The following is a 16,874-nucleotide window of genomic DNA, read 5'->3' on the forward strand; positions in this document are numbered from 1 at the left end:
TGTTACCACCCACATACGCCTCTTTCTGTCACTCAAATTATCAGGCATTCGCTATTTTGCGAGCACATGAATTTCGACCGCACTGACTGGTTCGCGCATGCGTATAACGATCCGTACGCATGCGCAGTTGGGCAAACATCACTCGGAGCGAACGAGCGGCCGCTTACGAGCGGCTCTGAATCAGGCCCTAAGTATTTAGACTGTACTAAGGGCCTGATTCAGAGCCGGACGCTCTGACCAGAGCGCTCGCTCTGAATCAGGGCCCTCCTACCTAAAAATGGAGCGGCCTCTTGGACGCTCGCATAGCTGTGGGTTACCACCCACAGCTTATGCGAGCGTCCATGATGATGGTCGCGATGGTCAAGACCATCGCGACCATCGGGCTTGCGACGAGAGCCTGCAGTAGGGTCTCGTGGCTGCAAGCCCTGGAGTGATTTTGGCTCTATCAGAGCCAAAATCACTCCCACTGACATCACTAGTGATGTCAGTGGGGCCGGACCCAGACGGTAGGTGTTCCCATGGGAACGCCTCCGTCTGGCACCCACGCCCCCGGCACGCCCACCAAAGGGGGCGTGCTGTCAGTCACCATGAGCTGCTTGGCTCATCCCTCATTGGCTGATTTGCTAGTGTAATAATTTGCAATGCCGTGTTCATGCTGTGCATACTGTTCCAGTTACACCATGACCACTATTTAGCTGCACATACAACATACATATGATAGAAAGGGAATGGAATTGAAATGCCAGTGGCTGATAGGATCAAGATCCCAACAGGGACAGGTAAGTACCCTATCCTCCCCTGTCCCCCCCTAACCCTCCCTTAGTGGTGCCTAACCCTAACTTCCCCCCCTAGTGCCTAACCCTAACCTACCCCCGGGGGTGCCTAAACCTAACTCCCAATTACCGCTCCCTAAACCTAACCCTCCAGGGGGGGGTGCCTAAGCCTAACCTCTCCTTGGGGGTGCCTAACCCTAACCCCCCCTAGGGGTGCCTAACTCTAATCCCCCCCCAAAAAAACCTAACCACGCTAGACTCCCTAATCCTAACCCTCCCCCCGCAGCTAATGCTAAGGGCGCCCCGGATTTACCTTCGTTCAGAATGGCATCCTCGGCGATTATGATAGGCATCCGTATTTCGAAGCCTATCATATTTATTTATTAACAGTTTCTTATATAGCGCAGCATATTCCGTTGCGCTTTACAATTGTAAGCATTAATAGAACAAAAGTGGATAATAACAGACAGATATATAGGTAGGAAGGCCCTGCTCGCAAGCTTACAATCTATAGGGAAATAGGCATTGATACACAAGGATAGGTGCTATATATTGCATTTTGGTCCAGCCAGAATGCACAGGGCCTGATTCAGAGCCGGACGCTATTTGCGCTCGCTCGTTCAGAAAAAGGGGCAGGATATTTAAATTGAGCGCTCGCTCTTTGCAGTCTGTTGACGCCTCTATGTCTGAACGAGCGAACGAAACATGCGCTCGCTATTTTTTTAAAAACGCCCCCTGGCCGCTCGCATCCTACGTCATCTCCGCTATTTATTAGATTAATCGAGTACATCGAAAGGCGTATGAACTGCTCGCAGTGCTTGTGGTAGGATTTTCCTACCGCAATCATGCGAGCAGTTCAGGCTAAAAGACAACCAAGTGACGTGGTCGATGACGCTGCTTTATTAATTATGCACACCCTTAAAACGCCCGTTTTGACTTTTTGGCACGATTACGTTCGGATCTCCACTCCCCGTTTTCAAGCACCTTCCCCTGTTACCACCCACAAACGCCTCATTCTGTCACTCAAATTAGCAGGCATTCGCTATTTTGCAAGCACACAGTTTCCGACCGCAATGACTGGTTCGCGCATGCGTATTACAACCCATACGCATGCGCAGTTGTGTGAACATCGCTCGGACCGAACGAGCGGCTGCTTACGAGCGGCTCTGAATCAGGCCCTCAGTTTCTTGGTTGGCTGCATGATCCAGTCACACAGGAATGTCGACCAAATGTCATGGGGATCTGAGAGAAAGACGATGTGTGAGATTGTGTGCGGACTGTAAAATGGGATGTAATTAGATATGGAAGCTATGAAGGTTATGTGGGAGGTTCTGGAATCTGATAAGCTTGCCTGAAGAGGTGAGTTTTCAGGGAACACTTGAAGGATTGGAGACTAGAGGAAAGTCTTATTGTGCGAGGTAGGTTATTCCATAGAGTGGGTGCAGCGCGAAGAAAGTCCTGTAACCGTGAATGGGAGCAAGTAATGCATGGGGATGAGAGACGCAGATCTTGTGCTGAGCGGAGAGGTTGGGAGATATTTTGAGATGAGTGAAGAGATGTATGTTGGTGTGGTTTGGTTAATAGCCTTATGTGTAAGTGAAAGTATTTTGTATTGAATACGGTAGAAAACCGGCAACCAATGGAGGGACTGACAGAGCGGGGCAGCAGAAGAAGAACGTTTCGCAAGGAAGATAAGCCTTGCAGCTGCATTCATAATGGATTGTAATGGTGATAGCCTGTTTTTGGGAAGGAAATAATAAGTGCATGGATTAGAGTTTTTGCAGTGTCTTGTGTGAGGTATGGTCGAATTTTGGAAATGTTTTTTAAATGTATATAACATGATTTTGAGACAGATTGAATATGGGGAACAAAGGACAGTTCAGAGTCAAGGATGACACCAAGGCAGCGAGCTTGTGGGGCAGGGTGGATGGTCGAGGTATCAACAGTGATAGAGAGACCAGGTTGGTAACTGTTGTTGGCAGGTCGAAATATAATTAATTCTGTTTTAGAAATATTAAGTTTCAGGTGGCGAGATGACATCCAAGATGAAATGGCAGAAAGACATTCAGTGACACGGACCAATACAGATGGAGATAAATCTGGAGAGGATAGGTAGATTTGAGTATCATCCGCATACAGATGGTACTGAAATCCAAAAGAGCGGATTAGTTTGCCAAGAGAGGTGGTATAGATTGAGAATAGTAAGACAGAGCCTTGCGGTACTCCAACTGATAGAGGTAGCGAAGAGGAGGCAGAATCAGAAAAACGAACAGTAAAAGAGCGATCAGATAGGTAGGAAGAAAACCAAGGAAGAGCTGTGTCCTTAAGACCTAGGGATTGCAGTGTTAATATGAGAAGAGAGTGGTCAACAGTGTCAAAAGCAGCAGAGAGATCTAGAAGAATTAGGAGTGAGTAATGGCCTTTAGCCTTGGCAGTGACAAGATAATTTACTACCTTAGTCAGTGCTGTCTCTGTGGAGTGTTGGGGACGAAAGCCGGACTGAAGTGGGTCCAATAAGTTGTGCGAGTTAAGAAAGTGTGTTAGGCGGGTATAGACAAGTCTCTCAAGTAGCTTGGAGGGGCATGGGAGCTGGGAGATAGGACGGTAATTTGAGAGACTATTAGGGTCAGAATTTTGTTTTTTCAGAATGGGAGTAATCACTGCGTGCTTTAACAGCGATGCAAAGTTGCCAGTAGAGAGAGAGAGATTGCAGATTTTAGTTAGGGTTGGGATAAGCACAGGAGACAGAGCTTTACTGATTTGTGAGGGTATAGGATCTAGAGGAGAGGTAATAGAGTAGGAGGATGAGAAGAGTGTAGATACTTCATCTTCGTTTGTGAGATCAAATGAAGAGAATGTGCCAGAGGGTTCAGGTAGGGAATTGAGCAGGTCACTTGCTGAGGAAGAGCCTACCATTTCATTTCGGATCTTATCAGTCTTGTCCCTAAAATAGGAAGCAAGATCTTGTGCACAGATAGTAGCAGGTGGTTTGGGTGATGGAGTGGTAAGAAGCAGTTTAAATGTATTAAAAAGTCGCTTGAGGTTAGAAGCTTGAGCAGAGATTAGAGATTGGAAATATGTTTGTTTGGCAGTGTCCAGAGCAGTACGATAAGAGTTGTAGATAGTCTTATATGTGAGGAAGTCACTTGGAGTATGAGACTTTCGCCACTGACGTTCAACTTTACGCGAGAGTTTTTGTAGATGCCTTGTTAAGCTAGAATGCCACGGTTGATGTCTAACTCTACGTGGTGTGTGATGGGTAGCTGGAGCTACTTCATCGAGGGCTTTTTCTAGAATTTGGTTTAGGTGTGATGCAGCAGTCTCAGGAGAAGTGAATGTAGAAATTGGTGAAAGTTGTTGTTGTAGAGAGGTAGATAGTTGTTGAAGGTTAATGGCATTAATATTTCTACGGGTTTTAGGTTTGGTTGATTTCAATGATGTTGATGTAATGGAGTAAAGTGTGCAGGTGATAAGGTTGTGATCTGAGAGAGGGAAAGGAGCATTAGTGAAATTAGAAACTGAGCATAGTCTGGTGAATACAAGATCAAGACTGTGGCCCTCCTAGAGGAGTCAGTCCATTGGGAGAGGCCAAGAGAGTAGTTTGGAGGCATGAGGAGATTGTGGACTGTCAATGGGGATATTGAAATCACCCATAATGATGGTGGAGATGTCTGAGGACAGAAAGTGAGAGAGCCAGGCAGAAAAGTGTTCCAGAAATTGTTGAGGTGGCCCAGGTGGGCGATAGATAACAGAAACTCGCAGAGAGAAAGGGGTGAAAGTCCTGATAGAATGTACTTCAAATGATGTAAATGTGAGTGAAATTACCTGTGGGAGAATTGTGTATTTGAAAGATTGGGATAGTAATATTCCTACCCCACCTCCTTTACAATTACCAGGCCTGGAGGTGTGTGAGAAGTGTAGGTTACCATGTGAAAGTGCAGCAGGGGAGACAGTGTCAGATTGTGTAAGCCATGTTTCTGTTATTGCCAGAAGGTTGAGGTTGGTTGAAATAAAGAGGTTGTGGATGGATGTTAGCTTATTGCAGACAGAGCGTGCATTCCATAAGGCACATTTTAGTGACTTGGATGGTGAAGGGAGGCATGCAATGTTTATGAGGTTAGCTGGATTTATAGTTCGTTGTGGTTGTGGAATGTGGGTTGGGCCTGGATTTGGTGATATGTCACCAGCTATCATAAATCCCTAGCTGGCATTCCGCTTTCGGGATTGTGGGGTCGGTCACATGACTACAGCCTGATATAAAGGGGTCTATTATTTATTTATTAACAGTTATTTATATAGTGCACACATATTCCACAGCACCTTACAGAGAAAATCTGCCCACTGACATCATGCCCCAATGGAGCTTACAATATATATTCCCTGCCACATGCACACACACATACACACTAGGGTTAATTTTTGTTGGGGGCCAATTAAGCTACCAGTATATATTTTTGGAGTGTGGGAGGAAACCGGAGCACCCGGAGGAAACCCATGCAATGACAGGGAGAATATATAAACTCCACACAGTTAGGGCCGTAGTGGGAACCAAACTCACGACCTCAGTGCTGTGAGGCAGTAATGCTAAACATTACACCGTCTGTGCTGCCCATTTACTATTTACAAAGCCATGGAGAGAGATAAAGTACCAACCAATCAGCTCCTGTCACTTTACAAGCTGTGTCTGAAAAATGACAGTTAGGAGCTGATTGGTTGGTACTCTATCAACTTTATCTCTCATCAAGGCTTAGTAGATAGACCCCAAAGGCACTGCAGTCTACTATGACGGGAGACGCTCTTCGGTAATATACCTTGTTATGCTTTGATATAAATATTTATGAATATTTTTTTCTAAACATTTATATATATATGCAGGGTAAATACTGGCTGCTTTTACATGTAGTTCTGAATAGCTTTATATTTACACCACAATTTAAATTTGAGTTTGGATATTTATATGTCCCTGAACATTTTACATGTGCTCCACTAGTGCAACATTGTTTTGCCCAGTTGCAGAAATACTTGCTTTCCTTGTTCTACCACCAACTTAGAATCAGCCCCCTGTGTCTCTTCTTCCACAAACGTATATGCACTTGTTTGGTTTTTATGTATATTTCTTGCACCCACTATCCAGGGATGCAACATTTTGACATGCCTTACATATAAACAATAATGATGGATGGCTAAGTGGTTCTTGTCTAACCCTGTACAGTACATCAACCCCTAAGTATCTCTCTAGGGATATCATAGTCATCTATTTTCAGTGGTGGGCCTAGATTTCCACCTAACGCAGTGGGGAGTGACACAAGGTGTAGGTGCTTTGAAGTGCAAACGTTTTTCCTGGCTGACGACATGCAGGGTGGTGTGAGGGCATTCAATTTTGATTCATTTAAAATTTATGAAAATCGATCAACATCAATGTTGTATTTCTGGGGCTAAATCACACATTTACTAATCTAATTTACTAAAACCAAATCAAAAATTTTCTGTTGGTAAATATGTGATTTAGCCCATAAACACATCAATGTTGATCCATTTTCACTGATTTTAAATCAACCTTTAGCAAATATACTCCCCTAGGTGCATTGGCGTCTCCAGAGGTGGGGCTGCAGCGCAGTCCAAGATTCAAATAGGGGAGCCACACCAACTGCCACCCTAAACACTGCCAAACATAAATGGCTGGGATTCACTGGCAGTTGGTGTGACTCCCCTATATGAATTTTGGACTGTGCTGCAACCCCACCCCAGGAGCCGCCACTGCCTAGGTGTTAATGTAAGAGAAAAGGATGATAAGGCAAATATTTAGGGACATTTGCAAAAGAGCTCACAGCAATTTTTGTCTCCACAAAATCACAGTAGGCACCAGTTCTCAGCTGACATAGATTTGGTTTCACCCTATAGTTGTAATGTGACGCCCATTGCACCTTCTATTTGCACTTCAGCTCAGAAGTTACATTTCTACAGTAAGTGTGCTTTACCCAAGGTAAGAAAACAAGGAAAAGCATTGTAAACCTATTCCATAAGGTATAAATAAATTATTCTATAGATGTTTTCAATTCAGTAATATAAAACTGAACTTGCCCTTTAAACAATACAGCTGTGTTCCTCATAAACGATTGTGGTGTCAGGTATTGCACAATTTTGAAATGCCAAAATGTTTTTTTTTCTATGGGTGTAGTTCCCCTTTGGTGACTGGTGACCATGATCATGCTGATGCAGCCATACCCTGCGTTAGATAACTGAATGAAAGGTTGCAGAAAGAAACTTTGGGCCGCAGGGTCAGTTTAACAAGAAGGACCCTTATTTTAAAATAAGCAGATCAATCAAAATATGACTTTGTCTTCACTACAGTTTTGAAACGGCCAACTCCTATCTGTTAATTGTGATTTTTTTTTTCAACATTTGCTATATATTCTAAATTTGAAGAGTGGAATTATCAACAAATAAATGTATTATGCATTCTGATCATTTCTTCTAAATACACCTTTCCCTTGGTTTCTTCAGACTGCTATTAATGTTTGGTTATTCTGCAGATTTTCTCCAGTGTTATGTAATTACTTGGGCAACCACAGTCACAAGATTTATTGAGCAGAGAAGCTTTGGAACACCCCTTTGAGCTGTCTGCACTGTGACATCCTCTCCTTTTCCTCCTCCTATTTTAAATTCACATTACATGCTGAGAATCTGAAAGTCTAAGGACCTCATTCAGAGCCGCTCGCAAAATGCTCTGAATGAGGGCGGTCGCATGTCAAAAATGTTCCGGCCTCCTGGCCGCTCGCTAGGCTGTGGGTTAGCCAGTGGCCAGGTTGATGGTCGCGATGATCGAGACCATCGCGACCATCAGGGCTTGCGACAAGACCCTTGAGGTAGGGTCTCGTCTGCCGCAAGCCCCAGAGAGCTTTCGGCTCTAATAGAGCCAGAAGCTCTCCCACTGACATCACTGGTGATGTCAGTGGGACCGCCCACAAACGGCAAGCATTCGCATGGGAACGCCTCCGTTTGTGAAACCACCCCCCCGCCATGCCTACAAAACGGGGCGAGCTGTCGAACAACATCGACAGCCGCCCCTTTTGTAATGAGCCGTGGAGCGAGATAATTTCTCTCACGCTCAATGGTTTGCGCACGCGCAGTGCATCCGCTACGCGTGCGCACAGCCAAACATCGACCCACTTGTGAGCACTCAGGCGCTTACGAGCGGGTCTGAATGAGGTCCTAAGTCTGGCAGACATACTTGTTTTCACCCCATAACTGTGTGAATAACCCTAATATACCACTTACAGTAACTATACACACTAGTCAAGAGATTTGTATATAGTACTATAATTCTGAAAAGAAAAAGACTACACATATCCAATTATATTATTACTTTGTTAAATATATAAACACATACAGCCTTAGGCAATAGCCTGCAAGATGCGGGCACAGGCCCAATTCTGGCTAGTCAGCTCACATTTTTAAAGCGTCAATAATTTGAGAGTCAAAACCAACCCGGGTTTTGCATTTTAAATAGTTGCCGCTTTAAAAATACAGGCTAATCTGCCGGAATCTCGCTTGTACCTGCTTCTCGCAGACTATTACATAAGGTCCATACTTTGCAATGTGACATACTCATATATATGTGTGCCTTCTTGAGTTTTTGCATACTGCTCATTTGAATAATTCCCTCCCATAACAATACAATGAATAGCCTCAGACATAATAAACAACACAATTCACACCTCTTTTGTTATCTTATTTATTTCTCCATACCCATATCCTGCCCATCTTGCTTTACGTTACTGTTAATGTAACATCCATTCAGGTCTCGTTCATACACATGCACTAATAAAGAAAAACGATGTCATGCGCTGTCGTGTTTTAGTGATGCATTTAACATTTTTTCTATGCACTTTACATGTGTTGTGTTTCTCCCCATACCAACTGCTGCAGCATGTGTACATGTATAATAGGCTATGACATGTTTTAAAACAATTTAGGACACAATGGTGGGAACAAGCCCATGAGCAGTGGCGTATTTATAATGGGTGCAGGGTGTGGGGGGCACACGGGCCCCTGGGTGCAGGAGGGGCCGTACCGCACACCCTGCAACCATGAAACTTACCTCTCCGGAGTCCCACGTCGGCTCCGGTGTCTGCACTGGTAAAAACGGCTGGAAAATGGCCGCCGCAGCCATTTTTCCATCGTTTGTGCATGCGCAGTACAGGGAAAATGGCCGCCGCTATAGACTCTGGGCACACTCTAGTGCCCAGAGTTTATAAGTGTGGCGCTGGCCGCGCACAGCTCAGTGCGCAGCCGGCCGCCGGTCAGAGAAGAGGGGGCCCGTGTCGGAGACTGCACACGAGCCCCCTCCTCTCTAGAAACGCCCCTGCCCATGAGAACCATTTTTTCTATTGATAACGTTTCACATATGGATAAAAAGCACATTAAGGGCTCTATTCATTGTGTTAATTATCGGGGTCCGAACGGACTGCGAGCGATGGAGCAATTCATCATTGCTCTGGCGTGGAGACAGCTGCTCCAAAAATCAGCTGTCTCCCTAAACAGATTTCACTGCTCCTTTCGGAGCACAGAAACTAGTGCGCCTGCGTGACCTACAGGTCACGCACGCGCACAAAAACCCCGGCATCCGGCGGAAGGAGCCAGACAGGGGCGGACGGATCCGGAAAGATCCCTCTTCCCAACTGGGAAGTGGGTTGCGGGAGCAAACGCCATTTTCGGAGTTTGATAAATTCTGTCCCAGTACTAGTGTATGGGGACAGCGGGCCATTCCGGGATAGAAAGGTAAGCATGAGATACAGTATCTGTGATATTAGTGTATGGGGACAGTGGGCCATTCCGGGAGATAGAAGTAAGCAGGAGATACAGTATCTGTGATATTAGTGTATAGGGACAGCGGGCCATTCCAGGAGAGAAAGGTAAGCAGGAGATATCTGTGATACTAGTGTATGGGGATAACGGGCCATTCCCGGAGAGGAAGGTAAGCAGGAGATACAGTATCTGTGATATTAGTGTATGGGGACAGCGGGCCATTCCAGGAGAGAAAGGTAAGCAGGAGATATCTGTGATACTAGTGTATGGGGATAACTGGCCATTCCCTGAGAGGAAGGTAAGCAGGAGATATCTGTGATACTAGTGTATGGGGATAACGGGCCATTCCCGGAGAGGAAGGTAAGCAGGAGATATCTGTGATACTAGTGTATGGGGATAACGGGCCATTCCCAGAGAGGAAGGTAAGCAGGAGATATCTTTTGATGAATGGCCCGAATACGTAATTTCTACAAAAGCAGGTGAAAATGTTCTAATTAAGTGACGATGAATAGATTCCTAACAGTAGATAGATGTGAATGAGCCCTAATCACCCACTGACACAAAATAGTGATCAGTGGGAAATCTACAAGAAAAACATAGATCTTGAGAATAATTTAAATATTAGTGTGCACTGAACTGAGTAATACATAGGCTAAATTTTCAAAATCTTGTCTTATTTCTCTACCTGTTATGCCATAATAAAATCAGTTCTGAAAATGCTATATTTCATTTTACTATATTACAAATATGCCTCCTATTACTATTTGTAGCATATCCAAGCAACAAAGTCTACGCAGCTATTCTCCATTTGCTGGAGACACTCGAGATCCCCCTAAGCCAGAAATATAATATTATACAGTAAAACTATAGGTCTGTCACTAATGAGCGTGACAGATTGAGCTGATGGCTTTCCAGATATAGGGGGAAATGTATAAAACCTTAAGCTGGGTACACACTAGATGACATGTCATCCAATCTTGCAGATGAGAGCGACATATCGGGTACATTGTCTAGTGTGTACCCATGATATGCGTGCTCCCGCGGTTCGCTAGCGTCGTTAGCGACATCCCCTGTCGGCTGCAGGGCCGACAGGGGATGTCGCTGACGATGCGATGCTGCAGAATGCATGCATGACACGTACCTCCCTTTTCAGACACGGTATCGGCAAGTGTGTATGCACTTGCCGCATGCAGGGTCCCGTCGCCGGCGATGTCGTGCTGGGTGCAAATTGTGTAGTGTGTACCCAGCTTTAGAGAGAGATAAAGTGGACATGTTGACAATAGGGACCAATCAGCTTCTGTCACTTTATGACAGCAGCTGATTGGTTGCTATGGGAAACTATTCCTCTTTATCTCAAAGGTTTGATACATCTCCCCCAAAAGTGTTTCTATAGCTATTGGGACTGATTCTGAGTTGGGAGCAAAGTATAAAAAAGCAAATTGCTCTGTACGTGGATAAATCCATGCTGCACTGCAGGTGGGGGAGATTTAAAATGTGCAGAGATTTAGATTTGGGAGGGGCGTGCCCAAGTTAAAATGTAAATTGCAGTGTAAAAATAAAACTGTCCAGTTTTTCGTGGGCTACATGCAAAAGCAGCCAGTATTTACCATCACAGCTTGATTTTTTCCAGATACAAATTTACTTGATTATTTTGCTTTACTCCCAACTCAGAATAAGACTCCTATGTTTAGGCTTCATACTGTACATATGATATGACTATTCTGGTAAAACAGTTGGAATCCCCCTGTCAAATATCCCCCTAAAAAATCCTATGTTTTCCCCAGTGCAGCTGTCCTGGGAACAAGTGGCAGAAGTCTGTGCTGCTCCTTGTGGGATTAGCATTGATGCTTTAGAAGATGAGCCTTTGAAATTGCTTTCATTCCTCTGTCATCCAACATCCGACACATCCACATTATGGTCGTTTGGGTGGAGTTCCACTAAATTTGGCTCAGGATGTCACACAGGCCTGGAAGCTGAATGTACCAGATGTGTTGGAGCTCTGACTGTGTGTCTCTATACAATATTACATATACATATTGCCACTGGTAGTACATTTGCAGATAAATAGGGAAGGGGTAACTCTGTATTCCTCACCTTTCAGTCTCCTCCATGCTTTCTTCATATGTCTGTTCCCCATTGTCCTCCACTCTCTGTGTCTCCTCATTGTCTGACATCTCGCTCTGTCCCTGTCAGTGTGTTACAGAGTAACACTCAGTGTCAGCCCGGTCTGTGTCAGGGTGTGGCACCAGGCACACTGTGGTCCAGAGATGTGTGTGTGTAATATGGGTGTTTGCAGATTGGTGCTGTTTCTTTTTCTCCTGCAGCCAGCAGGGTTTTCTATCAGTGTGACAGAGGGGTGGGTTCGTCTCAGCCCCAGCTAGTGTGTTAGACCCTGTGCTATTGTTTAGTTGTCACTAGATGTGTGTGTGCCTTGTCACGGTGTGTATCTCTTTCTTCTTTCCTGGGTTGTGTCACAGCAGTCTCCTTCCCCCCCCTCCTCCTCCTCACCATTCTGCAGGATGTGGTTTTTTGAACGTATCACACTTCTGTATTTCATATTGCAGAGGGGAGCTCAGAGGATACAAATCAGAGAGGGGGAGAGCTGGCTGACAGGCATGATTGCAATGTGTGCAGAATCTATGCTGTCTGCATCTATCTACCTCTTATGCCTAAGGGGCCTATTTATTACCCCATAATTAATTTCCTACTGCCGAATTTTGCAGCAATCACAAATGATGTATCTCTGGGATGTACCATTAAACACACGCAGGGACAGGAGCCCCGATAGTAGTCTGTACCTGTGATTCTCATTTGGGTGCCGGTTGATGACCGCGCATGTGCGAGCGGAGACTGCCGGGGAGGGATCCTATGGAATGATCTCCCATTAAATGTTGCGGCAGGGGCTTATTAAGAGAGGAGGGGGCCCGTGTTCACTCCCCGTCCGGGGGCCCTCCTCTCAGGCGGCCACGGTGCACTGACAGCCTCAGTAGACTCTACTGCGCATGCGCAGATCACTGAGAAAATGGCACGGTAGACATTTTCCCAGCGATTTCCCTACTGCACATGCGCAGAACACTGGGAATATGGCCACGGTAGCCATTTTCCAAGCATTTTGTGCAGCGCCTCTCCAGCCAATGGGGGACTTCGGAGAGGTAAATATTAAAAAATATGGATATGCGAGGTGGCCCCACCTGGACCCAGGGGCCCAGGTGCACTACACACACTGCACCCATTATAGATACGCCCCTGTGTTGTGGTGTGTAGCAATGCAGATGGCATTAGCTACCGGGGCTACGCTACAGAATGCTTTGCATTCTGGAGCTTGGTAAATTCGGCATTTAAGCAGCACCCATAGATACTTGTGGGCGCTGATTTTACAGTAGAAAACAAGGAATTGCACAAATATCTCCAATATCTGCTGTGGTTCACCATACATACATTCAGGGGATCCTTAATATTTGCGGGTATACCCCGAAACACCCACAAATATTCTTTGATAAATCTGCCCCTGACAGTGTTGTGTAGGTGACTGCATGTCTTACTAAACTAAAGGCCTGATTCAGACCCGCTCAGGTGGCCCAGTGCGCATGCGCATGACGGAGCTGGCTCCGTCGTGCGCATTCGTGAGACCCGAATAGCGACGGGCAATCCGTCGCTCCGGGTCTCGTACCAAAGGGGTGTGCTGTCGATGTTGGGGGCGTGGCTGCCCAGACGGAGGCGTTCCCATGGGAATGCCTTCCGTCTGGGGCCGGCCCCACTGACATCACAAGTGATGTCAGTGGGAGTGCTTTTGGCTCTGTTAGAGCCGAAAGCACTCTGGGGCTTGCGGCAACGAGAACCTACCACAAGGGTCTCGTCGCATGCCCGATGGCCGCGATGGTCTTGACCATCGCGACCATCATCATGGCCGCTCGCTATAGCTGTGGGTGGTCACCCACAGCTATGCGAGCGGCCAGGAGGCCGCTCTAAAAAACAAGAAGGCCGGGCCTGATTTAGAGCGAGCGCTCTGTGAGAGCGTCTGGCTCTGAATCAGGCCCTAAGTTCACAGCATAGACATCAGGCTGAGCGTTGGTTGTGAACATCTGTACAAGTTTCTCTATGAATATCTTATAGTTCCTGACAATGAGTGCAGTTTCCTGGGGGGGTTTTGTCTATCGGTTGACTGCATACAGGTTAGCACCACAGCTGGTGGGCGTCTCAGTAGGAAGACAGTCGGGTGCCGTATTAGCATAAAGACACGGTAGCAGCATGCTGGTCTTTACATTTTTAAAATCATCCAGAAAATTTTGGGGAAATATTGAGATATCTGCTCAGAACTAAAATAATATTTATAGCATAACACATTACTTTTGCAGAGTATTATCAGATCCCAGTATAAGATTAGAGTAGCTTCCTAGATGGTGAGAAGACACCACTCTCCAATCATGGAGTAAGGACCTGATTCAGACCCACTCGCTAGGATGCGTTCGCACGCAGCCAGACAATTGTTTGCAATCTGCGCATGCGTATGCATTGCAATGCGCATGCGTGAACTGGTGCGAGAGATCGGGAAGCGTTCGCTCGCTGCGCATATACAGCCCCGCTGAATGAGTGACAGGAAAAGCTGTTTGTGGGTGGTGACAGGGGCTGGCCGCTAGAAAAGGTGGAGTGGAGGTGCGAACGCAGGCGTGCCTGAGCGTCATAACGCCATTTCAGAGGCGTGCATAATTAAGAGGCAGTGTCATAGTACACGTCACTTGGCTGAAATCTACACTGAAGCGCTTGCAGTGCTTGCGGCAGGGTATGGTCAACCACAAGTGCTGCGATCACATCCGATTGTACTCAATGTTACCGATGGTTGTATACACTTCCTGGAGATGACGTGTGCAAGGGGACGTCTTAAGACAGGCTGGTGGGCATCTGCATACACAATGCGATCGCATGCCAAGACATAGTGGGCGTGTTAATGCCTTGCTGTGTGATCGCCTGCCTTGCTGAATTTGCATACGCATCTAGCGAGCGGGTAAGAATCAGGTCCTAAGTTACATACACTGCACTCACTCTGGAGTTGATCATGGAGGCTTCACATTTGTGTGTGATTTACATCTTAAATCAAGTACAACCTTAAAATCTAGCATATAAATCTCCCCAGATCAATTATGCAGTAATCATCGTTATCAATTTGAAAACTACAAGTGTTTGTATAGGCAGAGAATTTATACTTTGTCAGTAACATATTTCACAGATAGGGGGAATCCAAAACAAGACTAATCTCTTAAGGGGCAGCTTCAAGTGCTCAAAATACTGGTGCAAGTTTTGCTCATGCGCACTGCGACAAAGTGAGTAGCGCACTGCGACAAAATAGCTACTAGGAACAGGAATAAAGCCGGGAACTTACCCTGGACAGATAAGGAGTACTGTATGTAACCACTGTGGGGGCCCTATGCAGCTATTGTAATGCCAACTGGAAACCCAGGACTGGTACTGCCATGCCCTATACTAACTGCAAAAAAATATGATGGCCAGATGGGCATATTTTAGAATACAGCCAGGTCTTCGTAACCTGTATCTGAGTGAGTATCATTACTAAACATTGCCTACGTGAGAGTGCCCATTATGATCCAGTTCCATCTCCAAAGCTATAAATGTAGATGTGATCGATATGCCTATGCCCGTAATTGCATGCTCCTATTTTCAAAGCATGTGCAGTGCAAATGTATATGGGCATCAGCCTCACAGTTTTTTTTATTTTACTCAAGGCAACTCCTCACTGAGTGACATCCGCTTCTTGGATTTAGATAAAACACTGCATTTTCCTTCGGTTTTGAGGAGAGTGTAGAATTATTTAAATTGATTTAAGTCCATCCTCTCCCCTGCTCTGCTACTTTCTACTCCGTATAAAGTAGGACGTCAGTGCAGTGATGCTACCAGCTGCTGCTCCTCCATGTCCGTGGGAGTGTGGGGATGCTGTGTGCCATGCTCCCAGTCACATACTGAGCAGAAGCTGCTAGCAGGCTGCTTTGTGTGATCATCACAGCACTGAATAATAGTGTGGGGAGTGATAGAGGAGGAATGAGTTACAGGTTGGGGAGCGAGAAAGAGAGATGGGGAATGAATAACAGGGTGGGGAGTGAAAAGAGTGGAGAAGTGTGAAAGTGGAGAAGTTGTCCATGGCAACCAATCAGCTCCTGCCTATTATTTTATAGAATGTACCAATAAATGCAACCTCAAAGCTGATTGGTTACCATGGGCATCTTCTCCACTGAAGTACCGTACTTCTCCAGTCTTTTCACTGCTTCATGAATAGACCCCTGGGAGTGGAGTGAGAGATGAGGAATGAATTACAGGGTGGGGAGTGAGGGAGGGAGTAATGAATATTCGATTGAGAAGTGGCAGTTGAGGAATTAAATACAAGGTTGGGACTGAGGGAGGAGAGGAATGATTTACACCAGCCATGTAAAAACTCAAGTCCTCCCTGGGGCCATGTTAGGGAACATGAAAAGTTTAGGGGGCCGGATTCCCAGACAGGCAATGTGACCAGAAGGCATGGCTAGGGGAGTGGCCAAAACCGCAATAGGGTTACAAGAATTTTGTTTGTCAGCCTTCAAGCCATTTTCTTACCACTTATGCCCCCTTTATGTGCCAGCTCAGAGTCCCTTCATTCACCTGTATATGCCTCAGAGTACCCTTATGCCAATATATACCAGCCCAGAACTCCCTCATGCCCCTCATAGCCTCCTCATAGCCATATATTCCAGCCCAAAACCCTTTATGCCCCTTTATATGCCGCAGAGCCTCTCATGAACTATTATATGTCAGTGCCCCTTCTTGCCCTTATGTCTCCTCAGAGCCCCCCTCATGCCTTTATTTCTGCCCAGTGACCCCTCATGCTCATATGTCTGTCCAGAGTACCCTCATGCCCTTATATCTGCCCAGAGCTCTCATGTCTGTATGTCTGCCTAGATCCCCCTCATGCCCTTATGACTGCCCAGACCAACCTCATGCCTCATGTATGTGCAGAGCACCCTCATGCTCATTTGTCTGCCCAGAACCCCCTTCATGCCTTATATCTGTCCAGAGCCCCATCTTGCTTTGTTTGCCAAGAGCACCCTAATGTTCTTATGTCTGCCCAGAGCTCCCTCATGCCTTATGTCTGCCCAGAGCTCCCTCATACCTTATGTCTGCCCAGAGCCTCCTCATGCCATTATGGCTGCCCAGGGTTCCCTCATGCCTTATGGCTCAGCTGCCCAGAGCCCCCTTATGCCTTATGGCTGCCCAGAGCCCCCTCATGCCTTAGTTATGCCCAGAGCCTCC

At 46.1% G+C, this 16,874-nt stretch overlaps 1 protein-coding gene across 1 annotated transcript in view; it reads right to left on the reverse strand.

Moving 5' to 3' along the window:
• LSP1 (lymphocyte specific protein 1) overlaps window positions 1-12,076 on the reverse strand; it is a 68,853-nt gene extending 56,777 nt beyond the window's left edge. The window contains exon 1 of the mRNA XM_088458150.1: window positions 11,676-12,076. Coding sequence (XP_088314276.1) covers window positions 11,676-11,755 — 80 coding nt within the window. The 5' untranslated portion in view covers window positions 11,756-12,076. The remainder of the gene's footprint in view (window positions 1-11,675) is intronic.
• Between the last annotated feature and the right edge of the window lie 4,798 nt (window positions 12,077-16,874).

Source organism: Taudactylus pleione, unplaced genomic scaffold (genome assembly GCF_031769625.1).
Source record: "Taudactylus pleione unplaced genomic scaffold, aTauple2 ptg000810l, whole genome shotgun sequence".
NCBI classification, from domain to species: Eukaryota; Metazoa; Chordata; class Amphibia; order Anura; family Myobatrachidae; genus Taudactylus; species Taudactylus pleione.